Source organism: Trichoderma harzianum (genome assembly GCF_003025095.1).
Source record: "Trichoderma harzianum CBS 226.95 unplaced genomic scaffold M431scaffold_7, whole genome shotgun sequence".
Lineage (NCBI taxonomy): Eukaryota > Fungi > Ascomycota > Sordariomycetes > Hypocreales > Hypocreaceae > Trichoderma > Trichoderma harzianum.
Genome location: NW_020209255.1, coordinates 1,462,680 through 1,488,963, shown reverse-complemented (window position 1 = coordinate 1,488,963; position 26,284 = coordinate 1,462,680). Strand labels below are relative to the sequence as shown.

The 26,284-nt window shown below is 47.4% G+C and overlaps 9 protein-coding genes across 9 annotated transcripts; 5 read left to right on the top strand and 4 right to left on the bottom strand.

The window, feature by feature from the left end:
- Positions 1-479: 479 nt before the first annotated feature.
- M431DRAFT_496016 (hypothetical protein) lies at positions 480-2,483 on the bottom strand (the record flags this gene model as incomplete). The annotated part of the gene is made up of 3 exons (XM_024917444.1): positions 480-852; positions 916-1,930; positions 1,994-2,483. The coding sequence occupies 3 exons, from the start codon at positions 2,481-2,483 to the stop codon at positions 480-482; spliced, it is 1,878 nt and encodes a 625-aa protein (XP_024773741.1).
- A 2,128-nt stretch (positions 2,484-4,611) lies between these two features.
- M431DRAFT_482897 (hypothetical protein) lies at positions 4,612-5,756 on the bottom strand (the record flags this gene model as incomplete). The annotated part of the gene is made up of 2 exons (XM_024916076.1): positions 4,612-5,009; positions 5,093-5,756. The coding sequence occupies 2 exons, from the start codon at positions 5,754-5,756 to the stop codon at positions 4,612-4,614; spliced, it is 1,062 nt and encodes a 353-aa protein (XP_024773740.1).
- A 553-nt stretch (positions 5,757-6,309) lies between these two features.
- On the top strand, positions 6,310-7,716 carry M431DRAFT_531645 (hypothetical protein; the record flags this gene model as incomplete). The annotated part of the gene is made up of 2 exons (XM_024920836.1): positions 6,310-7,119; positions 7,199-7,716. The coding sequence occupies 2 exons, from the start codon at positions 6,310-6,312 to the stop codon at positions 7,511-7,513; spliced, it is 1,125 nt and encodes a 374-aa protein (XP_024773739.1). The 3' UTR covers positions 7,514-7,716.
- An 876-nt stretch (positions 7,717-8,592) lies between these two features.
- On the top strand, positions 8,593-9,324 carry M431DRAFT_87344 (hypothetical protein; the record flags this gene model as incomplete). Its single annotated transcript, XM_024923789.1, has 1 exon — positions 8,593-9,324. One exon carries the CDS (start codon positions 8,593-8,595, stop codon positions 9,322-9,324), a length of 732 nt encoding a protein of 243 aa, XP_024773738.1.
- A 537-nt stretch (positions 9,325-9,861) lies between these two features.
- On the bottom strand, positions 9,862-11,876 carry M431DRAFT_87388 (hypothetical protein; the record flags this gene model as incomplete). The annotated part of the gene is made up of 3 exons (XM_024923793.1): positions 9,862-10,218; positions 10,280-10,720; positions 10,800-11,876. 3 exons carry the CDS (start codon positions 11,874-11,876, stop codon positions 9,862-9,864), a joined length of 1,875 nt encoding a protein of 624 aa, XP_024773737.1.
- Positions 11,877-15,285: 3,409 nt separating this feature from the next.
- Positions 15,286-19,913, top strand: M431DRAFT_145036 (hypothetical protein; the record flags this gene model as incomplete). The annotated part of the gene is made up of 9 exons (XM_024912690.1): positions 15,286-16,863; positions 16,937-16,955; positions 17,020-17,184; positions 17,256-17,296; positions 17,366-18,040; positions 18,125-18,880; positions 19,023-19,184; positions 19,300-19,393; positions 19,520-19,913. The coding sequence occupies 9 exons, from the start codon at positions 15,286-15,288 to the stop codon at positions 19,684-19,686; spliced, it is 3,657 nt and encodes a 1,218-aa protein (XP_024773736.1). The 3' UTR covers positions 19,687-19,913.
- On the bottom strand, positions 19,879-21,178 carry M431DRAFT_531642 (hypothetical protein; the record flags this gene model as incomplete). The annotated part of the gene is made up of 2 exons (XM_024920835.1): positions 19,879-20,421; positions 20,483-21,178. 2 exons carry the CDS (start codon positions 21,176-21,178, stop codon positions 19,879-19,881), a joined length of 1,239 nt encoding a protein of 412 aa, XP_024773735.1.
- Positions 21,179-22,635: 1,457 nt separating this feature from the next.
- On the top strand, positions 22,636-23,178 carry M431DRAFT_496010 (hypothetical protein; the record flags this gene model as incomplete). Its single annotated transcript, XM_024917443.1, has 1 exon — positions 22,636-23,178. The coding sequence occupies one exon, from the start codon at positions 22,636-22,638 to the stop codon at positions 23,176-23,178; it is 543 nt and encodes a 180-aa protein (XP_024773734.1).
- Positions 23,179-25,339: 2,161 nt separating this feature from the next.
- Positions 25,340-25,851, top strand: M431DRAFT_86819 (hypothetical protein; the record flags this gene model as incomplete). The annotated part of the gene is made up of 3 exons (XM_024923719.1): positions 25,340-25,606; positions 25,655-25,690; positions 25,744-25,851. 3 exons carry the CDS (start codon positions 25,340-25,342, stop codon positions 25,849-25,851), a joined length of 411 nt encoding a protein of 136 aa, XP_024773733.1.
- Positions 25,852-26,284: the final 433 nt, after the last annotated feature.

Genomic DNA, 26,284 nt, shown 5'->3' with positions numbered 1-26,284 from the left:
GTCTGCAACGGTGACAAATCATTGTGCGGCAAAAGCGCCGCATTTCCCTCATTCGTCTGCTAGATGTTAGCGCTGACAATTCATGCAAAGGTTAAAATCAAGAGATGCGACCCCCGCATTTATGTCGAGTCGATTAGTATCTTGTCTTCGCTGTTCTTGTGCAAGTATGTATTGAGATCGGATTGTGTTGCGGTGACCGGTGAGTGAAGACGTGTCTTGTTATCTCATTCATGCCTTTCACGATGGACACAATACATCAATGTTTGTTCATCTTTCATCCTCAATTATCCTAATACCTATCCCTCGAACCCAGTCATGATATTTTGGGTATATTTCCTTAATAGTACAGATCCCACGGCTGTCCCTCTCAGCTCATCCTTGCGCCTTTACGTGTATCGTAGTTCATGATGCAAATCGCGGTTGAAAAGAAAATAGTTTTGGTTCCGAACCGGTCAAACAGATTAAAAGGCAGTCTATCTCTAATATCTACCATTGTTCTGCGCCTCAACATCGTATGCATATGCTGATCCGTATGCTGATCCATATGCTGACCCATATGTTGATCCAGATTGACCTTGAGCTTGAGCTTGTGGATTGTAAAAGTCCTGGGAATTTTGACGAAGCGGCTGTCTGGGTTGCGGCATCCGTGATCCATTTCCGCTGTAGGAATTGTCTCCCGGTGCACGGCTAGACATTGGCTCAGTCATCACCCTCTGAGGAGTGAATCGCATCCCACGCAAGGGCACTTGACTTGTCGCGCTTCTCACGGGTTGCTGAGGGGCTCTTGAGTAAGATGACCCTGCCGCGGATGGTGCTGGGCTGGATCGACCTTCATTGTTGAAGGTATACGACCTGGGTGGTGGACCTCGGAAAGATTGGGCATCGTCTTGCATTTCATTATTGAAAGTATATGACCTGGGTGGCGGACCTCGGAAAGATTGGGCATCGTCTTGCATCTGCTGACGATTGCCATACTGGTCGGGGACACGCGACGGAATTGACCTTGTCGACGGCGCGTACATTGACGATGCAGCCGCCGGACCCATGCTCGCGGGGCTTTCAGAGAATGGCTGTCGATATGAGTTTGAGCCAGTCCGCATGTGGCTCATATCCAGCCGAGGACCATTGCTTGGAGGGCTTTGAGAACGCGGCTGACCATATGAAGAATTTGAGCCAGAACGCATGTGGTTCATGTCTGTGCTTCTCATAGAGTCCCCAGTCCCAGTCCTCTGCAGGTACGGCATGGCTGGGAGCATGTCTTCGGGGGAGGCCGACCTGGTGTTATTCGAGTATCCCATATCGGCAGCGGAACTGACCAGTGGAGCCCGAGAAGAATAGCTCATGGTTGAGGCTCCCGTCATGCTTCGCGGGGGCATCTGTCGCTTAAAGTCTCCGACCGGGGTCCCTGGATTCGACGTGTACGCGGGCAAAGGTGCAGTGACACCAGTTTGTTGCTGTGGCGCGAAGATACCGACATTTGGTAGTGTTGGAAGCGATGTGTCTGGGTGAGCCTCGCCTTTCTCGGTCATGGCTCTCTTCATCCTGTCTGCCTGCCCCTTGGCGAGTGCCTTGTTGACCGTCTTGGTCACAATCTTGAGCAGAGCGCTGTTGACTTTTCGCTCACAGTATCCTGTCAGGCCACCGTCGGCGCGGGGAATCCAGTGAAAGAGGAAACAGACGTAGAAGAGGACGGCGGAAAGCAAGTACAGAGCTGAAAAGACCCAGACAACCAATGTGAAGCACATGCCTCCAAGAATGGCAGCCTGTCGAAAGTCTTGTTGCGCAAGTGTCTTGATCTTGTCAAAGAATTCCGAGATAGAGCCTCCGACTGAGTTTGAGCTAACAGCGAGCTTGGCGAGATAGACAGATCTGAGAGTCAAGGCATTGACTACCTGTCGCGGGCTTGTACAGAATAGAACTCGGATCCAGGCTGTGTAAGTTAGCAAAAACGCATCTAATCAGGAGGGAACTTCATCCCATTGCTGGCACATACATTGAAAGCTAAAGTAAGTAAACAGGGCAATGTATTCGGCGCCCTTTTTACTCTTGGTGAGCTCGGTAAAGACAAGGAATCGCTTAAAACCTTGGCCAGACCCCAGACGGATTGACTCCCAGCGGACAGCCAGACTGTCAAGATAAACCTCGGCAACATTTCCTCGTTTAATCTTTCGAGCTGCCCGAATCCATTCAAATCCAAGGTTGACAAAGGACAAAATGATGCAAACTGAAAAGATCCATTTCGAAACGGAAAAGGGAATGGCGGGCTCGATCTCGGACGACCATCGGTTGAAGACAAGCAATTGGACAGCAGTAAAGGTATCGACTCCGTAGACGGTGAGGGAGATGATGAGGCCCATCCAGAGGGTGATGTATGCAAAGACGGCGCCGCAGCCCTTGGCCTTGAAGTCGGAGAGGTTAATGTAATCCCATTTTTGGTCAGTATATTGCCGTGTCTCCTTGCTGCGATGACTGAGGCAACCCATTTTGGCGATGTGGAATGAGCAAACAGCGGGGTATTCGGATTGGGTCAAAGAGAGAATATGCGACAAATCGACTTCGAAATGGCTAAAAAATGAAGCGAAAGAGAACGCAAAGTAGTACTAAAGATAGAAAACAAACAAAGAAAACAAGAAGTCAAAGAAGTCGAAGCGTAGAGAGTGTTGGTTTGTACGGTCCTGCCGATAGCACTCGTCGTCCCTCGCCTGCGAAGTTTCGACGGCGCTCCCTTCAAAAAAAAAAAAAAAAAAAAAAAAGACCGACGAAACCAGCGATGAAGTGTCACCGGAAGTCTGAAATGAAAACGACGGGCGTCTTCAAGAAGAAAAAGAAAAGCGACACAAGGGCCGGCATGAGTGGGCACACAACAGAGAGGAGCGCTTCACAAGCGGCTCACCTCACGAATAGGCGCTAGAATACACCCGCGCACGCGCCGCACACCTGCAGGTCCCCGTCGAAAGGAAAGGAAAAAAAGAGGCGAATTGCGATCGGCCAGCGAAGCGTGCAGCAAAGCAGAGCGGGATGGGCGAAGGAAGGGAACGGCCAGAGCTAAAAGAGAGGCCCCCAAAGGTGAGGCGAGGCGGGAGGGAGCGGTTTGCAGGCGGGCCTTGGCCGTCTCAGATTGGCCCCTTGAGCGTGTGTCAAGATGGCTGGGGGTGGGCAATGGCTTCGTTTCCGGATCGGGGAGAGAAATGACAGCGGCAAAGGAGTGTCGATTGTTTGGACGAGAGATGCTTGTTTTGGGATGAGAGGAGAATGCAGATGCAATGCTTGGGGATATCATACAGATTGTATTGATGTACTCTGGGCGGTGGGCATTGTTCTTATTCTGCCAAGGTGCTACTGTATTGCTATTGCGATCTCTACTAAATGAACCAACTGAGATGAAATGAGATGAACTGGGTGATTGAACACTCTAATCGCTACTGCTAGTGCAGCTGTACCTTGTCTCAATCACACTCATGCTCATGCTGCTTGTATAGTATCTAGTATATAGTAGATGAAAGGGAGCCATCAAAGGGAAACGTCGAGTCGTACCGTAGCTGAGAGGGCCTCACATTGATCTGCAGCGCTGATAACCATCCCCCAGCACTTAGGCCTAGACTACAGCACACTCTTACATGGATCATTGTCCTATCCGCGGGTAGGGACTTATACAACAGGCCCTATTCCCGCGAAACCTCCATCTTCATCTCACAAACGGCTTCATCTCCATCAATCCCATCTCATGTAACAAAACATCCCTGGCCCCCCAGGCCCTCTAGCGGCAAGCCCGCTTCCCCCAAAGAGGCATCTTGAAACCCCCCTGCAGACGCCGCTCACTGGCCGATCGCTTCAGCATATCAGCGGACGCTCAGGCACCTCTGGCCCGTGATTGGCCTCAGCGATACCCCTGCAGCTGCTCGGTTGTGTCCAGTTGTTTCGGAATTTGCGTGCTCAAGCGCCCAAACGTTGTCAAACCGGACGAGGTGCGTGCCGTGCACTTGATTCGGTTGGGCGCCGTCTGTCAGTTTGGATGCCAAGGGGCGGAAACAATAAACAATCAGCAGCGCTTGGCCTCGTGCTTGGGTCGTTTTTGTTTTCTGTCAAGTGTCATCCAGTTGATAAAAACAGAATTGAATTGAATTGAATTGAATTGAATTGGAAAAGAATGGAATACATCCCATGTCTTCAAACGTGGGGTACGAGTAATATTGCATGTGGTTGAGATAATAACGCAAAGATGGGCGGGTAATTTATCTGAATGTCACAGGCCACGCTAACTCACCCAACTCATTCCCTTCATCACACAACGAACCTCCCGCGATAAGCTCGAGAGGCATTCATGGTACAAAGGTGATTGTACCGTCAGTCTGGCTTTCAGCACCGTCGCTTTGAAACACGCTATGACATCAGCTCCGTGCCGGTGGATTTAATTAGAATGGATGGAATGAAGGCATGCATTTTAGGCTATATATTTGGCATCACCCTTGGGATGAGCTGCCTCTACATGTACCTCAATGGACTAAGCAACTAACAGATAAAGCTGAACGCAACTGCAAACATCAATGACTAGAGCTAAAAATCCAAGTAAATCCCGGCCAACAAAAAGGTCTCAACCCATGCCATCATTCCTCAGTAGCGATGGAACTTGTACACTTCCAGACCTTCTATTTTGTCAAACTGTTGTTTGCTGAGCACCGCACAGACTTCTGTGGGTAGAAAGATCTTGGAGCCATGGAGCTCGCATGACCACATCAAGGTCGCCAGGCCCGGCTGTTGGAACCCGCGAAGAGCCTTTTCAAGAGCCGCAATGCTGTACCCGTTGAATGGTCGCTGTGGGGGCGATGTTATGCCAACATCTTTCATACCTTCCACGAGAGCATCAGGCAGAAGCGTAGCGCAGCCAACAGTGGTGTGAGACGGATAGTTGGATGAGCAAAGGCGCGACGGCTCTGATAGTTTCTTCTTCATGGCGTAGAGGTCGAAAAAGAGTTTATCAATGAGGCCCTGTCTCGTCTTATCAATCCCGGCTATGAAATGAAGTAGTTAGTTGTCTGACTGTTTGATGTGAATTACATGCACCTGGGTCCATGTAACCAGGGATGGAACTTACTGATGACGCTCTTTGGTATCGGCAAGCCCAGCGTATGCATGGGGCCCCTGCTTTCTCGAATAACTATCTTCGTAAAGGCGGCAAAGTCGAAGCTGTCTAGAAACACCCAAGATATGTAGAGTCTGAGCACAAGAATCCGCCCATAACAGGTAGGATAGGGCTCCTCCAGACGAGCAATCCACTTGTCCGCAAAGGGCTTTACTGTCTGGTGGCATTGAAAGTGATCAACAATAACGGAGATGTTAGCAAGTTTCTCCAGGCTAATCTTTTCGGGGATGTTGACTGTTTTGCCGTGAATTATGTTCATCACCATTTCCAATGCCTTCTCATCCCAGTGTCGGGTGACGAAGAGATACTTGTACGTAAACTTGAAGGGTCGAATCTCTGGCTGGTTGTTGGGCTCCATTTGCCTGCAGATCGGCGATACAGGTGCGAGCTTCTTTGATGAAAGTAACATCCAGATTTCTCGTTGACTGTTAGCGTCCTCTGATACATGGCCTCCTCTCACCTTGAATTCGTCAAGTTGCGGTTCGTCGACCAACACATCCGGTAGCGCATTCTCCCATACTGGGTCATCTTGTTGTGCTCCGATGGCTCGGTTGACGTTTTCGAGTACGAGGATTGTATCCCCATCTTCGGCGATAGTGTACACAATTGGCTCCATGATGACAACAAGATGGTAGAGCAGGATTGGTGTTAAGCAGGATCACAGGCTGATCAAGAAACAGCAAGTTCATGGCTTTTTATGTCACTACGATGGCGCTGGGCAACATTCACTTGGCTGTAGAGTGGCAATGTTCAGGGCCGGAAACCGACAGAATGAACATAAACATGTGCTTGCTTGAATGATTAACAGTCTAAAGAGCATGGAACGATTTCTGTGGTGACATACTGCAATGTAATCGGAACAATGAGTGGTGTTGAGTCAAAGAACATGGAAGCACGGATGTTGCGGGGACGGACAAAGATGGAAGTTGTTAGTAAAAGGTGCTTTAATACATGTAGACAAAGCAATTTTGTCAACAATGTCCTGTCATTGTATTATTGATTCATACCTGCTAAGTATATATTTAGCATGAACAGACTACATGGATTCAGTTCTGGGTTTTCAGACAAATCGTCTTCAATTCACTTCGACTTTTTCTTTCGGCATCTCACTCTTCGATATTCTATGACTGTCAATTACATGCATCCATTCCTCTGGTTGAACACTGAAAATGCCATTCATAAACGACTTCAACACTTCCGACTTTGAGCTCCTCTACGAAACTGAACAGGGTATCTGGTTTGCCACCAAGAGGAACGAATATGGCTTCCCGAAATACATTGCCCAGCCTCTTAGAATTCTCGATGGATCTGGTCAAGAGGACGCGGAAGATGCCGCATTTCACAAACTAATGTACAACTCGAACCTTGGCGATGCCATTGCTCAAATCTTCAATCACGAAAACATCATCTCCATCGCCGGCCACATAAAGACCCATCCCTTTATCGGTACCGCTCCAGTAGCTGGCGAACTTCAGCTTAGCCGTCCAAGGAATTACATCGTGTGGGACTATTGCGATGCAGGAAACCTCAGTGGTATCTTCCTGTGTATGGGACGCAGCAGGTCTCCTCCTGATTTCTATCTCCCCGAGTCACTCTGCTGGCATGTCCTGACATCGCTTCTCAACTCCATTACATATCTCCACGATGGGAAGCGCCTCTTTCTAGATACAAAGGCACCGGCTGGAGGAGAACGGCAATGGCTGCCGGTGGATCAAGATTGGAATCCGATTTTACACCGTGCGATTGAACCGATGAACATTTTCTTTCAGCATCCACGGGGTAGTGAAACGTATGGACTGTGTAAACTGGGCAACTTTGAACATGCAGCCGTCACGAATCATGTCATTTCTCCCGATGATGAAGCAGATGTTGTGGATGAAGATGTAGAGGTCAGCATAGCAATGGCTGCGCGGCGAGGGTTTGAGTCGTTGGATACGTTGCGCCACAAGCTGCGCACAAGTGTTACAGCAGATACAGCGGTATGTATGGAATCAAATGGTTCATCCTCATCTTTATTTCATTCCCAAGAATTATCAGGAGATACTGATTGCAGTATAGGACAACTACCCATACACAATCGCCGATGAACTCTTTTCTGTCGGCAAAGTCTTGTTTACGATGATGACAGGTGAAAATTCTCCCTCCTCCGATAAATTGTCCATGACGCGATACTCGGCGGGATTACAGCGAGTGGTGATGGATCTGTTGAAACCAGACAGCAGGAGAAAAATCACAAAGGTTCTGCCTCGAACCAAGATGGTGATGGATTACTATCGAGAGTGGAAGAATGGCACTGAAGAGGGGAAGAATTATAAGGATATTGAGGACGGCATGCTTCCGAGATATGAGGCGGAGATGGAGATGAAGATATGATGGAGAAAAGAGAAAACGAATGGGGATTAAACTGGGCCGCGGAGCTGAGCTAATGAAACGGGGATTTTAGCTTCCAGCGCATGCGGCTAAAGCAGTGGGAGCTGGTGGAATATCGCGCATCCTCACAGGGGGATCTGCAGAGAGGATCTTGTTGTTATAATGTACGCCGAACAGGTGGAGGAGAGCCTGATGTTGGTTTTGGATAGCGTTTGCCGAGGGTGTAGATGAGCTTTACTGTTTGATACATTCGTATTCCATTTCCGATATTGAGCAAAGTTTCGTGCTGGCCGAACTCTAACAGTGATTCGTGTCCTCTGCCATCAAATTCCATTCACCTGTTAGTCCTGCTGCCAACATCCCAAAAGAACAATCCGATACAATCACCAAGTTTGCCATCCAACGAACCCCACAAAAGCACTCAGGAGAACCCATTCCCATTAACACCTATTCTAATATCCCAACATTCACCCATATCCCATCTTCTCACCACATGCAAAACACACAAAACTCAAAGCCAAACCCAATCCCAGCATTAGCTCGTGATTGAACTGCGGGACTTGGCGAAGTCTCTCCGCGCAGCGCTAGAACCAAACCAGAAACCCGCTAAAGCTCCTCTCCCCATAAGGCCCTTGCGATCCGACCGGCTCACCTCTGCTCTCCCCCAGCTCCTCTTCCTCCCAACCTCGGGTCGTCACTTTTTTAGAGCGGGTGTGTCTCGTAATTCAAATTTCACGAGGGTTACACAAACTCTCGCGTGAGAGACAAAGAAAAAAAAGAGGCGCTCAGACGCTGCGCTCCGACTGGTCCAGGGAGAGCGAAAGGTCCAGAGCAAGCAAGCGAGCGAGCGAGAGCAAACGGCTCGTGACGCGCATCCCGTCCGGCCGGCTTCCTCGCTTCGTTTCCTCGTCTTCTCCCTCTTCTTCAACTTCAGCTTCTTTTTCTCCCTCCCGCTGCGGGTTCGGCTCTCCCTTACTTTTACTACCCGAAACACTCGCCGACAACTCCAAAAGCGCTGGGAACCAAGAAAATTCACGAGTATCAATAAAACCACGGCCATAGAAAAACCCCCGACCGTCGCCATGTCCGTCCCCAGCGCCACGCCGCCTCTCCTCCTCACCAAGAGGCTCAACACTTTCCTCCACTCCCACCAGACCGCCCATCTGCCTACTCTCCTCCTCACCACCTCCCAAGGCAAACTCCTCGCGCACGCCTCCTCACAGCCCGTCTCCGTCCTGCGCACCCACGCCACCGTCGCCGCCTCCCTCCTCGCCATCCACACATCCTCCTCGGCCGCCATCCCGACTGCGCTGCCTGGATCGCGCACGCCCGATCCTATGAGCAGTTCGCCCGGCAGTCCCCATGGAAGCGACGACCACCACCATCTTAGCCAGGACGAGGATGAGGATGCCGACGGCCCGCACGCGACCGAGTCAGCGCGATCCAAGCAGCGGCCAAGGCGCACCATCAGGCCCGTTACCATTACTGTCCAGCTTAGCGAAGGTACCGTCATTATCCGGCGTCTGAAATGCGGTCTTCTCTTCGTCTGTGTCGGTCCCGCTGCGTATAGTCTGCAGGATCTCCACCATACGTCGTCACATGCTCACCATGAAAACGGGGACGGCGTTGGAAGCCCCAGTGAGGTGGAAAGCTTGATAAGCGCGGGTGGCATGACAACATCGAGCTTGGAGAGCGCGAGCGCTCCGCCTGTAGTTGCGATGAGGAGACAGGCCGCCGAACTGGCGCGGTGGTTGGACGAAAAGCTCGGAACGCTCAGAGTCCCCGAAGAGGGCATCGGTGTTGTCGAGTTTTAAGATGGAGGTTGTGTGAAAGACGGGAAGATTCTGTGTTTGGAAGATGAAGAGAGATTGCATCATATGCTGGTAGGAAACCAGCTGGCGTTGGATTGTGCGGCTTTTTTTATGCATTTGCCCAGTGAAGAAGCAAAACGGAAAAAACACCCAGTTATAATTATATTTCTTGTAATACTCGACGCATTCAGGATTAGATACCAGAACGAATAGCAACGAAAGCAGTAGATTCTATCAATCACTCATTCATCTTCTTTGACATCTCCACGACCAAATTAATGTATGGAAATGTACATATTCAGCTTCTTATATGATGTGTCAACGCTTGAAATAATAATACATGATTAAGCCGCCCCTTTGATACATGAGTTAATACACCTTGTCCCGAATTCCCATAGATCCCATTTGCCAGTCCATTCCGGCAGGATCGCCAACGCCGTACAATGCAATAAAGCCTTTCCCATCTCCCACCGTACACCCATGCCGAGATCCTGAATACAATGCGAAGCATGTAACCCGCCCAGATACGCCCGCCGATATTCACTCAATGCTCATGCGCATGATGCCGTCGTTCGTATCAACCATCCCCTGCAATCCGACTCTCCCCTTCCTGCTGACTTGGCCCGTCGAGCCTATGGGGGGATTCGCTGGCGTTCCGCCCAAGCTCCCCGACTCGCTCTGGCCACTGCTTCCCCTATCGCCGCCGGTGCTGCCTGGCCGTGAGCCCCATGGCATCACGTCGCGCTGCATTGGACTTTGCACAACGGGCGAGTTGTGCGCGCTGATGCTGGGGCTGACGGCACGGCGTTTGAAGCTTGTCGGGTCAAAGTCGTCGTCTCGACGGCGTTTGTTGTTGATTCGCCGCGTAATTTCTGCTGCGCTAGGCAATTGGCCGTTCTAATCATCCTATGTGTTAGATATTGCTTTAGAACGGCGCGAAAAGAGGTGAAATACTTACATGGAAAGCAGCAGAGCTTAGGGAGGGTGAGTCCATATTAGTATCCTCACTCATCCCCGATGATGAACCCCGAGGTAAAAGGGCTGATGCAGGAGGAGGCGTTCGTGCTCCGCTGGATTCGGAAAAGGTATCCCAAAACTGCTTGCCTTTGGAATTCTTCATGGCATGCTGTTTGAAGCTACTCGACAAACTCGCGCCCAACTCGCCCATTGAGTCATCTGCCGGAATATCTTCTAGGGTCTCCTGGTTCCCGGCCAGATTAGGCGATGAGTGAGCCGTCGTCATGGCATTTGTATCCCCTCCTGTGGGCTGATGACGAGGCTCGAGGTCGACATCGCTTTCCCGGACTTGCTTTACGATTTCTGCCTCCCTTATGAATTCGGCTTCAGCTGGTGCCCCCTCCTCAGCAAGCGCTGCCCGGATGCGCGCAAATGCTTTCGCCTTGGGCTAGAAACCAGTTAGCTGGGTCGCTTATGGATAAAATGTAGACGGTGATTCCCCAGTCAAATCAAATTCTTACCAGAAGATTCCCCCGCCGAGTTACAACTCGGCGTATCACATTCCTTTGGTCGCTACTGCTCCCCTCTGCGGCACCGCCCTCATCCATATCTCCCGACGAGATATGAAGTTGATTTGCCTGCCAACTTATGCTCTCCCGTCTAGCTCGTGCCGCAGCTGAATTGGTCGGTGGTGACTTGGAGAGGACAGCGGAAGCGAGGTTGAATCCAAGGCCAAGAGGACCGCGAGGCTTCATTTTGGGATGTTTGCGGTGGTGCCGTTGCCGGTGCTGGAAGCTTGCAAGACTACCTATCGAGGGCGAACCTGGCGCCGGAGGCATGCCCATCTTGGACACTTGGGGAGTCGTTACATAGGCCTCGTCCATGTCTTCGTCCATGTCGTCATCTTCAGAGGAAGAGCTAGAGGAGTCTGACGGTGGGGCATGGGCATGGTTGCTTCCCAGTGAAGTGCTGATATTAAGCCGTTCCTGGTTGCCCATCATAGACCACAATGACGTCGACGTCTGCTCTGTCCCTCCATATGGCCCTCGTCGAGGAGGAATATTCATCGCTCGGTCTGTAATCATTGGCGACGAGTCCGGCGAAGGCTGCTCAGCCAGCATCGAATGATGGAGGCTAGTCGCAGCGCGCGAGAAATCGAGGCCACGGGAGCGGCGGGGTAAGAGATTGGTGGGAGAAGCGTAGGTATGCGAGTGATCCAGCTTGGGCGACAACGGAGCTGGCCGTATGTAGGCACCGGATGGGGTTCCCGGTGGTGGAGTGAATTGCCGTGGTGGCATCTGGATCGACAGGCCTCTCAGCTCCGAGCGTCGCGGTGTCTCGGGCGGCGGCAGGTGGGTGATGCTGCTGTCATCCTTGGAGGTCCGTCTCGACGTCTCGACGATTCTCGGGCTGGGCGAAAGCTTCGACGGCGTGCCAGTGCTGTCGGACAGCGAGCGGGTCCTAGATGTCATTGGCGATCGGAATTGGGCAGCAGTGGGTGCAGCTTCGGCGTTTTGCTGCCGCCCATTGCTGTCTTCGCTGTCCATAATCACGGCTTCGCCAAAGGTCATGCCACTCAGGCCCCGCGGTCTCTCCATGATGCTTGTCTTGGGGGAGGCGCTATGGAGGGTGCGCTCGTGGTTATCTTGATGAGATTGGATGTTTCACTTTGACCGGGAACAAATGACGTCTTTGTCGCCAGTCCCGCAAGGTAGAATCCTTCATCAACAGATTTTGCTTTGTGTGTCGCAATCCGTTCCAGCACCTGCAGAGAATTGCGGTTTATCAAGGTGCCGTTGCGACAACAGCGACGGATGGTGTGCGCGGGTTACAGCATTGGAGGCCAGGCGACGCGAAGACGAGCAAAAAGAAATAAAGTAGCAACTGAGTGATGCGCGATAGCCAATACAGTGAGAGAAGAGAGAAATAGTAAGCTGCTGGCGCCTGAATTCACAGCGCATACAGGGACCGGAGATCAGTAATAGCAATAGCAGGCGGATATTGGATGGCGAAATGCTTCTGATCGCGAGATGCAGCGACAGAGTCAAGCGTCATGAGCTGAGGATGTCGAGACTGGGCGCGAATTGGACGGACCGACGGCAGCTTCCAAATGGAGGGGCCCACTGCCGCGTCTAAAAAATGCCCCGCCGCACGGATCTAGGGTAGCTAGCATGCTTAAGGTTTAGTGGTGGGTTATTAAAAGCAGCTTGATGACGTGAGGCTTGAACCAATTGAGAGAGCAAGACGTTGGTGATGAACTGTTAGAAGAAGCTTGAAAGTAGAACATGAAGATGCGAAGAATGATATATATAGGCATGTATTGACCGATCTTGTTCAACGGTGATAAAACAAGGGAGAAAGAAAGCACAACGCTCACGTGCACATACTGTGACATACTCTGTGTGGAAAGAGGGGGGGCTATTTAGCATCCATGCATCCACTGTACCTGATCAACTGGCAGGCCAAGATAAAGCTTGAGATGGAGTGATCGACCCGTCTAGCTAGAGACAGGAACTGCTCAATCCGTTAACGACTCGATTTGATTATAGACGGCGCCCACCGATCTTTTAAATATCTAACTTATTCCTCTTTGGCGATGTAGCTTTGTCACCGAGACAATTCACCCGAGGCATTAGAGCCGCCGGGGTACAACAAAGGAGCTTTGTTTCTGGTCAAGCTCCATATAAACAAGCCAAGGGAACTGGTTCGACCAAGGTGTGATATCTAGCCTTTGGATTGAAAGACTAGAACATTACCACAAGCTATATTCGAGCAGCTACAGCCGATTAAATACAGCCGCAGAGATACGAGATACACTCTGAGATGGGTAGGCTGATGCAGGGTAGAGCCAAATATTGATGTTTCCCCACCATCTGCGGACAACTTCTCAGCCGAGGATTTTCTTTTCTTTTTTTTGGAAGAGGATCACAAGACCATATACAGTATCTTGCACTCCCTACCGTCGGAAATCTTCCGCATCTCAGTTGCAGCCGCAATAGCTGGCAGCTTCCCCGCTATTGATGAGAAGGATTTGGGCATCCATACATGTAGGTATCAATGTACGTTGCGTACCATTCGGGAATAGATGGCCATAGCCCCATAGCCGTCGGTGTCATTGCTACTGGACATCGCGTTCAGATCATTAATCATTTCAATACATTGCGTTTTAATAGATGAGTCCATACTATACTTTCTCATGAAGACGTTTAGCGAGACGATATCCTTTTTTGGAGATAAAAGCGACAGCATAAAACCTGATGACAAACATTCATGTTGTCTTCTCGAGTCTTCTAGTACGACTTATTCCTCATGTTGCGCCAAGATACAGGTAGGCGCCTCGTGAAGATCAGTACTGAGCAAGGTTCTGCAACCTTCAGCAGTAGTATTACGCTTCTTATTACTATCTTTGTTGTTCTTTATTCGAGTGACTCTTCGTTCAAGAGGAAATGGAACCATTGTGGTTGGTAGTTGCGATGGACAGCCTCATACCCGTCGGTTGTAGCGTTCTAAACAACTTCGGATGCTGTTTTACTACAGTCAGTCTTCCGATCGTGGTATTGCACACAAACGCCATGACCGAAATTACGAGGCTGGGCTCTGCATTGCATCATACATTGAATCGTCTACGGTGACCAATGGCATGAGCTCCACCCATGGCTATTGTAGTACCCCCCTCGCCAGCTGAACAGCGCCAGCCGTACCTTCTTTATCAAGGAATCTCAGCCTCTTCAAGGGTTCTGCGCACAGTGTAACACTTCGGCGTATACTGATATTTTCTGTCACTTAACTCAATATGATAGCTCATAGAAAGAGGTCGGAGTGACGGTAAGGCGTCTGTTCCTTGTCTCAGCTCACGGAAAGGCAACCGCAGGTAAAAACAACGAGCGCAGCTTTACGGTATATGACACATAACTCTACCCTGCCTTTAATTCATAAACCAAGAGACTTCTGAAGTAAAATAAGTCTCTCTAAACTGAATGTCCGGAGTACACGAAGTAAAACCTCACCCAACGTTCGAGTCCCAGTGTTACGCTCTACACCTTTCACGATGACAAGAGAGCTGTTGGAGGCATGTCCCAGTATTTCTAAGCCGCATGCAGCATAAATTATCAACCAGAAAATACTGGTTGTGCTTGCACCGAGGTAACTTGGCGGCTGAGGCGCCCGAATCTCTCCCTCAGTCTCATTGGTCGCCTGACGGAGGCTCTTCAGGGATACGTCCGGTCATGGCTGGCTGGATCATTGTATTGTATACGAGAGAGCGAAGGATCGGGTATAGCTGATAATGTGGTGCAACCCGGCGTAACCAAAAAGGGACTCTCAATCCTTCTGCAATTTATTTCGGATGCAGCTGTCCTCTTCGGTGTCAGCTTGTATACAGAGAGCCTGAGTTGCCTGCGCCTCTGATTTCTAGCTATTCTGATCTTGGTCTCAGAGATGAGTGGGCGGAATAACGCATGCATGCGCACTTGGGCAATACAGCCATCCTCGGCGTACAGTGTGAGGCTTGGAATTCAGCTCTGCATTGTCCTTATACATGTACATTCAAAGACTATGGTGGGTTGAACAGGCATTCAATTGGATGCCTACTTATCTTTCCCAGGGGCCAACGCTCGACTCTAATTCGAATCTTGTTCTCCCTTGCATATGCAGGTGACTTGGCAGTAACAAACCTGGCCAAACAGCTCGGGAAAGCCTTCCCGTAGGTCTATTATCTGGTTGCTTTTTTTGGACGCATTGCGCATGTTGTAATACCAATATAGCAAGTGAGCCAATCCTTGCAAGTATACAGCCGCAGCTGGGAAGCACTCGCTGTTGTGAATGTATATATATAAGGTACCTACGTGTAAAGACGCTCACTGATCAAATCCGGTACTCTACACTGCGGTACACTTCAATCTTTTCTTTACGATCCATCTTGTATGTGAAAACATTAGATACTGCAAGATTAATTCTCTATATACCCCGCACAGGCAAAATCGAGCTCTCAAAAACACTACGTTCACTATGCAAATCCGCAGTCCAAAGCATCTGACCAACGATATCGACATCATCGATACAACCGCCTCGATTGCTCACTCCGAGAATCAAATAAATGGAGCTCTAGTTTCTATCGACTTAAACTGCCCTACAGACTTTATTTTCGGTCGCAAAAATCTGGTTGCCAAGTTCAGCCTCTCTTTTACGATACAGATTCAAGACGGGTTTCATAAACCCATTGCGATACAACACGCAGAAGTGGGTTACTACACAGTCGACAACGACATTAAGAAACTGCTGAACGGTTCAAACCGCCATGACCCCAAAATAAAGCCGGATGCTTTCAAAGATGGAAAGGCTGATATCGAAATACCTCAGCCAAACAATTATAAAAGCAATGATTCAATCAATATTAGAATCGTGGTGCTTCTCAACGCTTATCCGTCAAACTTGGAAGTGTTTGCGTCCATGGCCAGTTTGTCTACCACGGATGGGAAAAGCCGACCCAGTCGTGCCTTTAATAGTGTTACCCTCCCTGATATAACGCCATCTCCGAATGAAGCAAGACTTCAACGGCTTCTATGTTGGACCGCAGCACTTGGCCATGAAAACATGTTTGCCGCATATCTTGACCAAGACCCATCCATTCTTTATGTGGAAGATGAATTCGGGATGACACCGTTCTCATGTGCAGCCTTCGCCGGCCAGACTTCTGTAATCCGACGGGCACTACATCAAGGTGGTAGCGCTAAGGCTAGAGAAAAGACTACTCAGGGGCCTTCACCTCTCGAAGCTGCTGCACTTAAAGACGATACACGAGTGTTTGTTTCTTTCCTTATACTGCTCAAATATTTTGGGACATTAAAGGATGAGATACTTGAATTCGGCAAGATTCCTTCACTAGAAAACATGCCCTCTCTCGAAAAAAAAGACATCGAAGACGAGATCAGCATAGCGGTACGCAAAGACCAAACAGCAATTATCGAAAAATTGGTCCAAATGCGGCTCGAAAAAGAGACTGAGAGGGAAGAATGGCTAGCACGCCAGATGGTGCAAGCAGCAGGCACAGGAGCCCTCAGTCTTGTTCAGGTTTTAAAATCGCGCGGTGCGAAAGTTCACACAGAAGTCGAAGTGGTGGTTGACGGGGAAGTTAATCATAAGACGACGCCGCTTATGAGCGCAATAGAAGCGAACAGAACCAAGGTTGCGGAGTTCCTTATTACTCATGGTGCTGGGGACGAGGACGCCTTACGACTTGCGGTCGCAAAACACAGGCACAGTATTATTCGAGCACTATTACAAGCCGGAGTCCTGGCCAGGGTAGACTTCAAAAAGGAGCTGCTCACCACCGCGACCAGAGAGAAAGACTCAACAACTGTCAGGCTTCTCGAATTCGAGAAGGGTACCGGAAAGTTGGCATCCTCGACAGACCTGAATCCAAACGTTGATAAGCACTTTGAAGCAACAGTAGTCACTTTCCACGAAGAGAAAACCCCAGAATTTGAAGAGCTAAGTGTAACTGATTTAATGAGGAAACCAGACGGTTTTTTTTCGCTAAATAGGAAAGCTCATAATTTTAAATGGTTTCACTTGCCAGCGAACAATGTAAGTAATAGCATAATTTTTCCAATGAATTCTATTGAGATCAATGAATTGTTTTGCGTATATTTTAATACAGATGAAATGGGCTGAGGTGAGTTACTCACGAATACATAATTTAAAAGAGAAAATAAAGAGGGTAATTTACTAACATAAAAAAAGGCTTTATTTGCAAAATCTATCACGAAGACCCTTCGTTGGCTTATAAGGTCCTGGAACCAAATCGATGGGTCAAGAGACAACATGAAGGAGCAAGAGGCTCTCCACACGCTCGCTTCATGATGCCAGCATGCCACGACTTTTCAGAGGCATTCAAAGATAAAGAGAGTGATAGTAAGCGATGGCTAGATATACTTTCTTGTCTTTGTGGTGAAGTAATATACTGATATGGATAATAGGATTTGGAAATCTTAAAAAAGATAGACATGTGGTTCTCTACGTTAGTATCTTTTATGGCTCATTCCGTGTATTATCAGTACAGCCGCTGATATAATAATGGGAAGAGCAGATGCCTTATCTTCATTGGGATGAAGAAGAAGCAATGCAAAACAGATCAAATTTCCTAGCAGAAGGGGTTTCTGGTAGAGATACCTTCCCTCGCCGTGAGCGGAATGAGCCCTCCGAGAATCTTGAAAAATCGGAAAAGGATGAGATGCTATTAAGAACATACCTGCTGTCTGAAAGTAATCACGATCTCAACTTTCGTCACGTTCTCCATATTCGAAGGACTTTGGACGAATATCTATATCACAATTTGACAGACACGATAATTCGAGATGCCGATCAAACCGTTCACCGATATCAGAAGAAGTTAAATAAAAAAACGCAACCGGAGGTGGAAGATCCGTTGACAGTCATTATGGTGGATCAACTTTGGCTTTGGATTCTCGTTGATCAATCGGGGAAAGCCAAGGCGATCGTCACATGCTTCCCATCTAGAGATTGGTCCGACGTTGAATTGAAGGCTTCGCTGTTCACTCAGAAGAGGTCGATATTAGATCAAGGGCGCACCACCGACGTCTTACAGAGTACGAGATCCTACATCCAACAGAGGCCCGATGCCGTGAAAACACCATACGACCTTGCAGGGGTTATTGCTACCAGGTGCTCAAGAGCACTTCTTGATCACTCCACGGATATGCTAAACTTTGCAGAGGTTTATGAAAACTCCATTAGTGATATTGTACGCTAAGTTCTTTTTCAAACCATTTGTATGCGAGATGGACTTTTGCAGACAGCTAATCATTCTTACATCACCGTGGTGCAGATGAACGAAGAGACCTTGCTCTTCAACACATTCAATAGTTTGATGCAGACTCGCACCAAGATTTTGGATAAATTTGAAGGGATGACGAAGCTTGAAAACATATCGGAAAAAGATGATCCTTATCAAAGTTCAGCAGACCTGATCGTGGACAACATTCAGTGGCTCCTACGACAGGAGAAGGTTCCTCAAGATTCCGTGGGACTTTGCCACAAATATCGCGAGCACTCTCTGGAATCGGATGTTCCGAGTATCGAGGACATTAATAATCTAGAGATATACGGCGAGAACAGACGGGATGAGTACCTCAGAAAGCTGCTCGAGAGGTTTGGTCGATTTTATGCTCTTGACATAAATAGAGAGATTACCCTTCTCAGCCAGATTAAGGATATTCAGAACGAGCTGGAAACGATGCAAATGGTATTTACAGAGCAGAACGAAGTTCTCAAAGCAATGGATCGGATCATTCGCACCATGGAACAACGGGATTCCGACACAAACGACAATATGAAACCCGCGAAGTTGCACTATCGAAGGGGTCCTAGAAGCAGGAAGATGCAAGAATACGACTCTGAAGAGATTCAGGACAGATTTAGAGACTACGACTACCCCTCCAGCATCGATATTTTGCCTGTGGTAACACGGAGTAGTATTTGGGGCTTGGGCCATCAGGAACAAAGCCTTCCACTTCGTACCGTTCGTCGGCATTCTAACCAAATTCAAGAAATGCTTAAGCGCGCTAAAAACACCAATAAAGCGGTTCGTCACCTTTCTCTTCTTTTTGACATCCACCCCCCTTCACTGCCCCTAAAACTGGAAGAATATTGAGGCATTATGGGTGGCATGCACACAATAGCAGAATGATTATTTAGACGTCAAGCTAATACGATGGAAAATGTAGCTGAGTAGCCTCGTTGATATGAAACAGAAACAAAGCAACGTCATTGCCACCCGCGATACCCCTATTCAGGGTGAACAATTACATTTAATGACTGTAATGACGCAGGAGGGTGGGAATCAGAGCAAAGCCCTGATGGTGTTTACAATTGTTACCATTATTTTTGTGAGCCCTCAACCATCTAACACTTCCCTTTAGACACTCATATGCAGAGAGAGAAGAAAAGAAACGCTATTTGGATATTTAGTAGAAATAGGTACTAACAGCAATTGGCCGATAGCAACCTCTATCTTTCATCGCTGCCTTCTTCGCTATCCCTACTAAAGAGTTCGGTAGCGACAATTTGACATTAAGCTTTGTGTCAAAAATTACATGTGAGTTATAATTGTTTTCTAGAAACGCTGGCAAAGGGCTACTCGCCAACTTGCCCAGAATGGATCTCATTTTCAAACGCTGCCCGTCTTGGAAATAACGAACTGACGGAATTATGCACCCTGAAGTCCCAGTATCTACCGCAATCTCAGTTCTGATCATCATTATTGGATTTCCCGCGTCCTATGCGCCCTATTGGCGATTAGACGAGGCCATCCATCGACTTCTCGCCAAGTTCCGCAGAAGTAGCAAATTCGACAGCGATTCTAACCAAAATGATGGTGGGCTAGTGTAACAAGACCTTTCATACTGATGACCATTTAAAGTTCATATTGCTAATATTGCTTTTCTCTGGTCTATACTGATGGCGACTCTGAGGAGGAACAAAATCCTATATATGTTGTCCATCTCATCTGGCCCAAGTTACATGCTTCCTGTAATTGCCAATCACCATATGGTTTCACAGAATGTTTAATATCGGATGGTTTCATTTTAATCTAGTTAGCCAACATGTCTCTTTCTCTGGTTCTTTTGCTAGGCTCCTCATGAGCTGGAAATCCTCATCTTTAAATCCGTAATCCAGCATGCCCAACTCGATCGCCAGTCGCGCATATCGTATGGTGTCCCAATACTGGCCTTCCGCACAACTCGTCAAAGCTGCATACCAGTAGGCTAAACTCGAGGGAGCGTGCAGACGCTCCTGTTCATAAAGACTGAGAAGCGCCAGCGCCATTTGTGGGGGCGCAGTTTCCCAGTCCTCCAGACGCTCACGTAGGGTGTTAATCTGGTCGAGGCGCTCGTCAGATTCATGGGCCAGGTCTGAGTGAAGACTACATAAGCTGCAAGAACAATGAAATCCCCAGAGGGAAGATAACTTCTTGAGACGGTTCTCCCGCGACATATGAGGATCAATATATGTGATGGTAACCTCGGTACCAGGAGCAATGTCCGTGATAGCGTGTACGTAGTGTGTAAGGGTCTCTTTGTCGAAAAAGTAGGCCGCATTGGGGCGGCAATCATGGTTGAGGCGCTGCTGGTTGTTAGGTCTGATGGTTCATTTGCTTCGGTGAGTATATAGAGCTTGCACTTACAGCTGTCTCAGGGAATACGGCGTAATATGTTACCCCGTGCAGCTCAAGCACAAAAGCATTGGTGTCAATCCTATCACTCACTGGATCTGTTACAGGGCTGCCATATAGTGCCGAAAACATCTGCTTTGTTTTTGGGGGGAGATTGTTGACGGCTGCATGTTCCAGCTCCAGCCATTCTTCCGTTTCTAGCTCTCCAAAAATCTCACCGTCCAGCATCAGGATGGGTGTATGTGCAAATATTTTGTCCCCACGATGCAGCGTCTTATTCGCAATGAGGCCACGCCCTCTCCCAGGGAGCTCCTTTTCTTCGAACGGTGGTGACGGTTGCTCATTCACTCCTGATAACGCATCTTCATCAACAAATGCTGGTAGCTGTTGAAGATTCTCAGCGCGATCGGATGTTGTTAAAATGGATATGCCTCTACCACCTGCAAAAATCTTGGATGAAAAGACGCAAAATGTTTCAGTGCTGTTGTGGCAATTGTCTTGCGATGTCCATGGGGATGATGAATTTGTGAGTGAGACAGCATTCAAGCGATCCTGACCAAAGTATCTGCATCCTTCTAACTGGTCTTGTTGAGAATGCGGGACCTGAAATAAAGCCGAAGTGCAAACATCACCGGAAATAATTCGCTGCTGGAAGGCCAAAGACACCGCTGCGTAAGGGAGTATATTGGGAATGATGATCAACTTCATCTTGCGTTCCTAGTTATCTAGGAATCAATTCTTCAACTTCAAGAATAACGCCGTGGATAAGTAGTATAGTATCAATAGCTCTTTCGTAGGATAAATAAAGCTCTTGTCAACGTGACTGTGCAGTTGTTAGAATTGAGGTCCAAAAAAAAAAAAAAAAAAAAAACGAATCGTAGTTGTACATAAGAAAAAGAGAGAAAAAAGCCAATGTGACTATCAAGTATGATCGTCAGGTGTGTTAGGGGCTAACCCAGCTCATGGCACAGGCAATGTTGCCGCGTGTGCTGTAATTGGAAACACCCGATTCTTGTTCCAGCCAACTAGATGGAAGCTACATCTATCTCTGCGTTTCGTACATGTGTCATTTTAATAAGAACATTAATAAGAATAATGGGTATTTAGGTTTCGATTATCAAATTGTTGCTGATGCCTAAAATTGATGTAGGAATCTGTTGATGTGTCCAGAACTACCGGCGGTTACCTTTCGAGTGGCCAGCTGTTCGTCTTCGTCGCAGATATTTCGGGCGTTTCAGCGAACTTAGGCGTAATAGTGAGGCGCAGAGAACTGCATGTAGCTAGTAGATGAGGGGTCGTTCATGTATGACAACCGCTGTAAGAGTCTCGAACATCTGTTAGATTCGTTGTATCAAAATAACCTTACATTGAACCTTGCCAATCCTGGAATTGGCGAGGCTTAAAATTGCAACCACCCAACCCAATAGAAAGCGGCTGTTGATGCCACATGAACACACTATCAATACAGAATCTGGGAAATCTCAGCTGATCGAATACGCGCGTCACCGCCCCAGTGCTACAAGCAATTCCCCGGGTACAAAGTCCGATCATGGCTCTTCCTGGCGATCACTCTACTCCATATCGAGATGACCTTTATGCACTAGGCAATTTTCCGCAGTTTGTTAGCAGCTATGAGTCAGTTTCTGCAGCAGCAACCTATAAGGTAACACGGAATACATGCATGTTTAACAGAATGATGTTTCTCAGCCCCACGTGTGTACCCTTCGCTGCCCGAAGTGACAGAACTTTGTAATAGGATGACTGCTTGCATGCGTCTATTTGCATATTATACCTTGTTATGGCAATGGCCGGTCCTCCCCGTTCTCTTGATGTTTGCAATGTATCCATATACTCCGTAAAGAGTGATGCTATCCTCAACATGCTCTAACTCAATGCCTGCCTACAGGTGATCTGTGCGCGGGAAATAAGCTGCAGGTGGGAATGCTTCGTCACCCTAAGGAAATAAGACCACGTTGAGTAACTCGATCCAACTTAGCATGGGTGCGGGCACGTGCTCAATTCCTTTTTGTGGTCGCTACTCCATTGATACATGTATATAAACTGAACAGCCAGCGTATTATCTGCTTGGCCATGTTTGTTTCAGCACATCTTTCTACGTGACAGCAAAGTAAAGAGGACATACAACTCCACAGATATAAGCAACCATGAAGGCATCTCTCGCTCTCCTTGTGGCCACCTGTGCCAGCAGCGCTCTGGCAAAATCGTTGGGTGATATCAATCCCGAAGTAGACGCGCGTAACGTGGTGACTGGAGACTCTGGGCGCGCCGAAGCCTATCCCGTGGAAGCTTATCCATATGACGATGAAATATTTATTACGGGTGGAGGACTTGGAAACGGTAAAGATGATGGAAAGGGCAAGGGCAAGGGGAAGGGCAAGGGGAAGGATGACGGCAAAGGAAAGGGGAAAGGAAAGGACGATGGCAAAGGAAAAGGAAAAGGGAAGGATGACGGTAAAGGAAAAGGAAAGGGGAAGGATGACGGTAAAGGAAAGGGAAAAGATGATGGCAAAGGAAAAGGAAAGGGGAAGGACGATGGTAAAGGCAAGGGGAAAGGGAAAGATGATGGCAAAGGCAAGGGGAGGGGGAAGGATGATGGTAAAGGAAAAGGAAAAGGAAAAGACGATGGTAAAGGAAAGGGGAAAGGAAAGGGTAAGGACGATGGTAAGGGCAAAGGGTATTTGATTTAACGTATATACAATATACAACTTGCCAGCGCTCTCATTGCCTCAGTACCCAGGTGCTATTATACAATGAAATTCCCTAGGAGCAACAAAACCTTAACCTGCTTACACTAAAACAAAGATAATGGTTTATCAAGATTGTGGTAAAAATATTATTGGTGAAGCTAGTACAGTACTATACCTAGTAACGATTATTCATTAGCAAATGTTCAAATTAGCCTTCAAATCTATATGCAATTGATCTTTTATAATCTGTATTTATTGCAAGTTGGCAAATGGCTTTTACGAACTTAGATGTTATTTGTATTTTAGGTAGTGTTTTGAAAGCTGCTTGACTAAGCGTTTGGGCGTTGGTGTTAATAGAAATAACTCTTGTGAGTTATTAAACACCTGAGCAGTATTAAAATCTGGGTGAAACGAGCAGAAGTCTGCGACCTACCAACATTTTATTATTTAAAGAGCCTAGATGAAAATGCGTATTATCCCTACCACCTGTATAGTAAAGACGATGGTGTAAGAGATGAGACAAATAGATATAAGACTCGCAGCTACCTAGTGGGTATGTAAGTATAACAAAAGACTCTCGATATGTATAGACCTATAGACAAGTAGACTAGAATAGTTCTTAACAAGCCTCAAGTCATAAAAAATAGGCAAACTAGCAGCTATCTTAATCTTATTCAAATGAACTATCAGAGTGATTTGCAATATCTACTCTTGTTATTAATAAACTCTTCAGTACTCCACTTGGAAGCTCTTGCCATGAAAAAGCTGTTCTAGTTACCAGGTCTGGGCCGCCACGCTTATATATTGCCAAAAGCCACGACAAAGACATTGTAAAACTATTAGTATATAATAATCAAATAGCTGACGAGATAATGACAGATAGTGATCAATTATTAACATTCAATTGCTACCTCGCTGGGTCCACTTCTGGCACTCGAATATCTCCTCCCAGAAGTCGATTACTGACAGCACTGAAGGCCAGACCGCGAGTATGCACCTTTTCTTACCAATGGAGTAGCTAGCTTTCGTAAAATCTAATTCGTTTACATAATTATCTTCTTACGTTACAAGGAAAGATGCGCGTTACCCCAGAGTACTATGGGTATAAATGAGACATCATGTCTACTACCCGCAGAAACGACAAATTAATCTCTACCGCATGGTTGCAATTCCTACATACAAGCATCGGCCCGATTTTTTAACAGGTCTACAGTGTCACAACTGAATGCAGAGTTATACGACGTCTTCTGGATACATTAGCCGGGCATGTATTCTTTATGATGTTGATATCAATTGATCAAGCTGCATTGCCTCTTGCTCACGTCAATGTCAAACGTGAAGCTAGCATGCCATATCAGGGTCATCTATGACTACACTTCCTCAATGTTTTATGAACATCCATTTTCTGAATTTGCCGATAAAATAAGCTCATCGCGGGTCCTATGTACCAGGGCAAGCCGCATTAAACCCTGTACTCCGTAAAAGATGGATGCACCCTGTAGAAAGCGAACATCCGCCTTTTTAAGCATAAGATATAGTTAGTATATTAGGCAAATCTCACTGTTCTCGGAAAGTCTTGCCTTCTTGGCGGAATCTGACAATGAAGACTGAGAACAGGTTCGGAGTTTTTCTAGCATTATATTGGCCCCGATCCCAGTGCAAGAATGACAAGAAACACGATTATCTCGTGAACTTACAATGGCATGCTTGAACTTGAGACAGATAAGGGACTTTGTGTTTGGGTATAGTAAAAGGGCATGTATCTGGTTTCTGATAAAGGCTCGTATGACTCGGCGGTGGTGAGGTCTTCTATTGTTGGGGCTGGATGTAAGCGGCAGCGGTTAAAGAGAAGTATAGTTCGTCCGCTCTTCTTACATACCTACCGTTCTTCATTAGACATGGATGTCCTTTTTAATCCAGTAGGTAGTATTCAATTACATATGGTTGCATTTGATGACTTCGCTTGGCCTCAATGATGAATGCATAGAATGACAACTCAATGAATCAGACCAATTCATCTCCCGAAAATTAATATTATCAATATATTGTTGAAAAGTTTAGGTATATATAGCCTCCAAGCCAACTGAATCGTGGAAACAATTATCACCCATCTTCTTACTTTCATCAGACCGAGCACTAAGATCCCCTACGCGCCTTCATCATGCAATTCTCAACTGCTGCATTCGCCCTTCTCGGCCTTGCTCTCACTGCCTCGGCAGCCAACGAGAAGCTTTGCTTTCCTGCTCCTGGACAGAAGAACAATGTTCCTCAGTCTATCACTGACCTCGATGATCAAGTGAAGTTCGACTGGGCTACTAAGCTCTGCTCTCAGATCAACTTCTCATCTGTTGATGCTCAGTCTGTTACCACAGACGTCGCTGACGGTGTCGACGCACCGGAAGACGGAAAGACCTACGGCCTTAACCTGGTATTTATCTCACGATATTAATTACTACGTAATACTGACGGATTTCAGATCACTGTAGCCGTTCCGGATGAACAATCCTGTGTTGTAAGTTTTACAGCTTCTATAGTATTGTGATACGCTAACACTACTCAACCTAGTCTTATGCCGCACAAACACTCACCGCTGATGTTTGCCCCAGTGGTGGGGCGTTCATCGACCTGGACAGCGCCCAGGAGGAGTGGTTCACGATTGTTGCTCTCGACTAAGATATAGAGACAGAGAACTAAGGATGAAACTCATAGTCTGAATTTGAGTCTATATAGTATAGCCTTCAGATAGCTATGTCTTGGATATTTTTCATCTTTAAATACAATGAATGAGCCGGAGAGGGTGCTATTGCAATTTTCATGGTGATACAATTTTGCGCGATAGGATGTTGTATGCAGACAAGTAACAAGTCCAAACGTATGGTTGTATTGTAAATACCTAATAGGCATTTTGCCAAGAGTTCACAGATGGCTAGGGGTACTTTCTCCAATTAGGTAGTTCTATCTGAATGCAATGCTACCATTGACGTTTACCACTATTCTAATAACGGAAACCTTCAACTACCCGATTCACCTTCAAGTACAGGACTTGGGTGGTAATTTCCGTTCAATTGTTCTCAATTTGATTACCTGAAAAATTAATCAGCAAGTT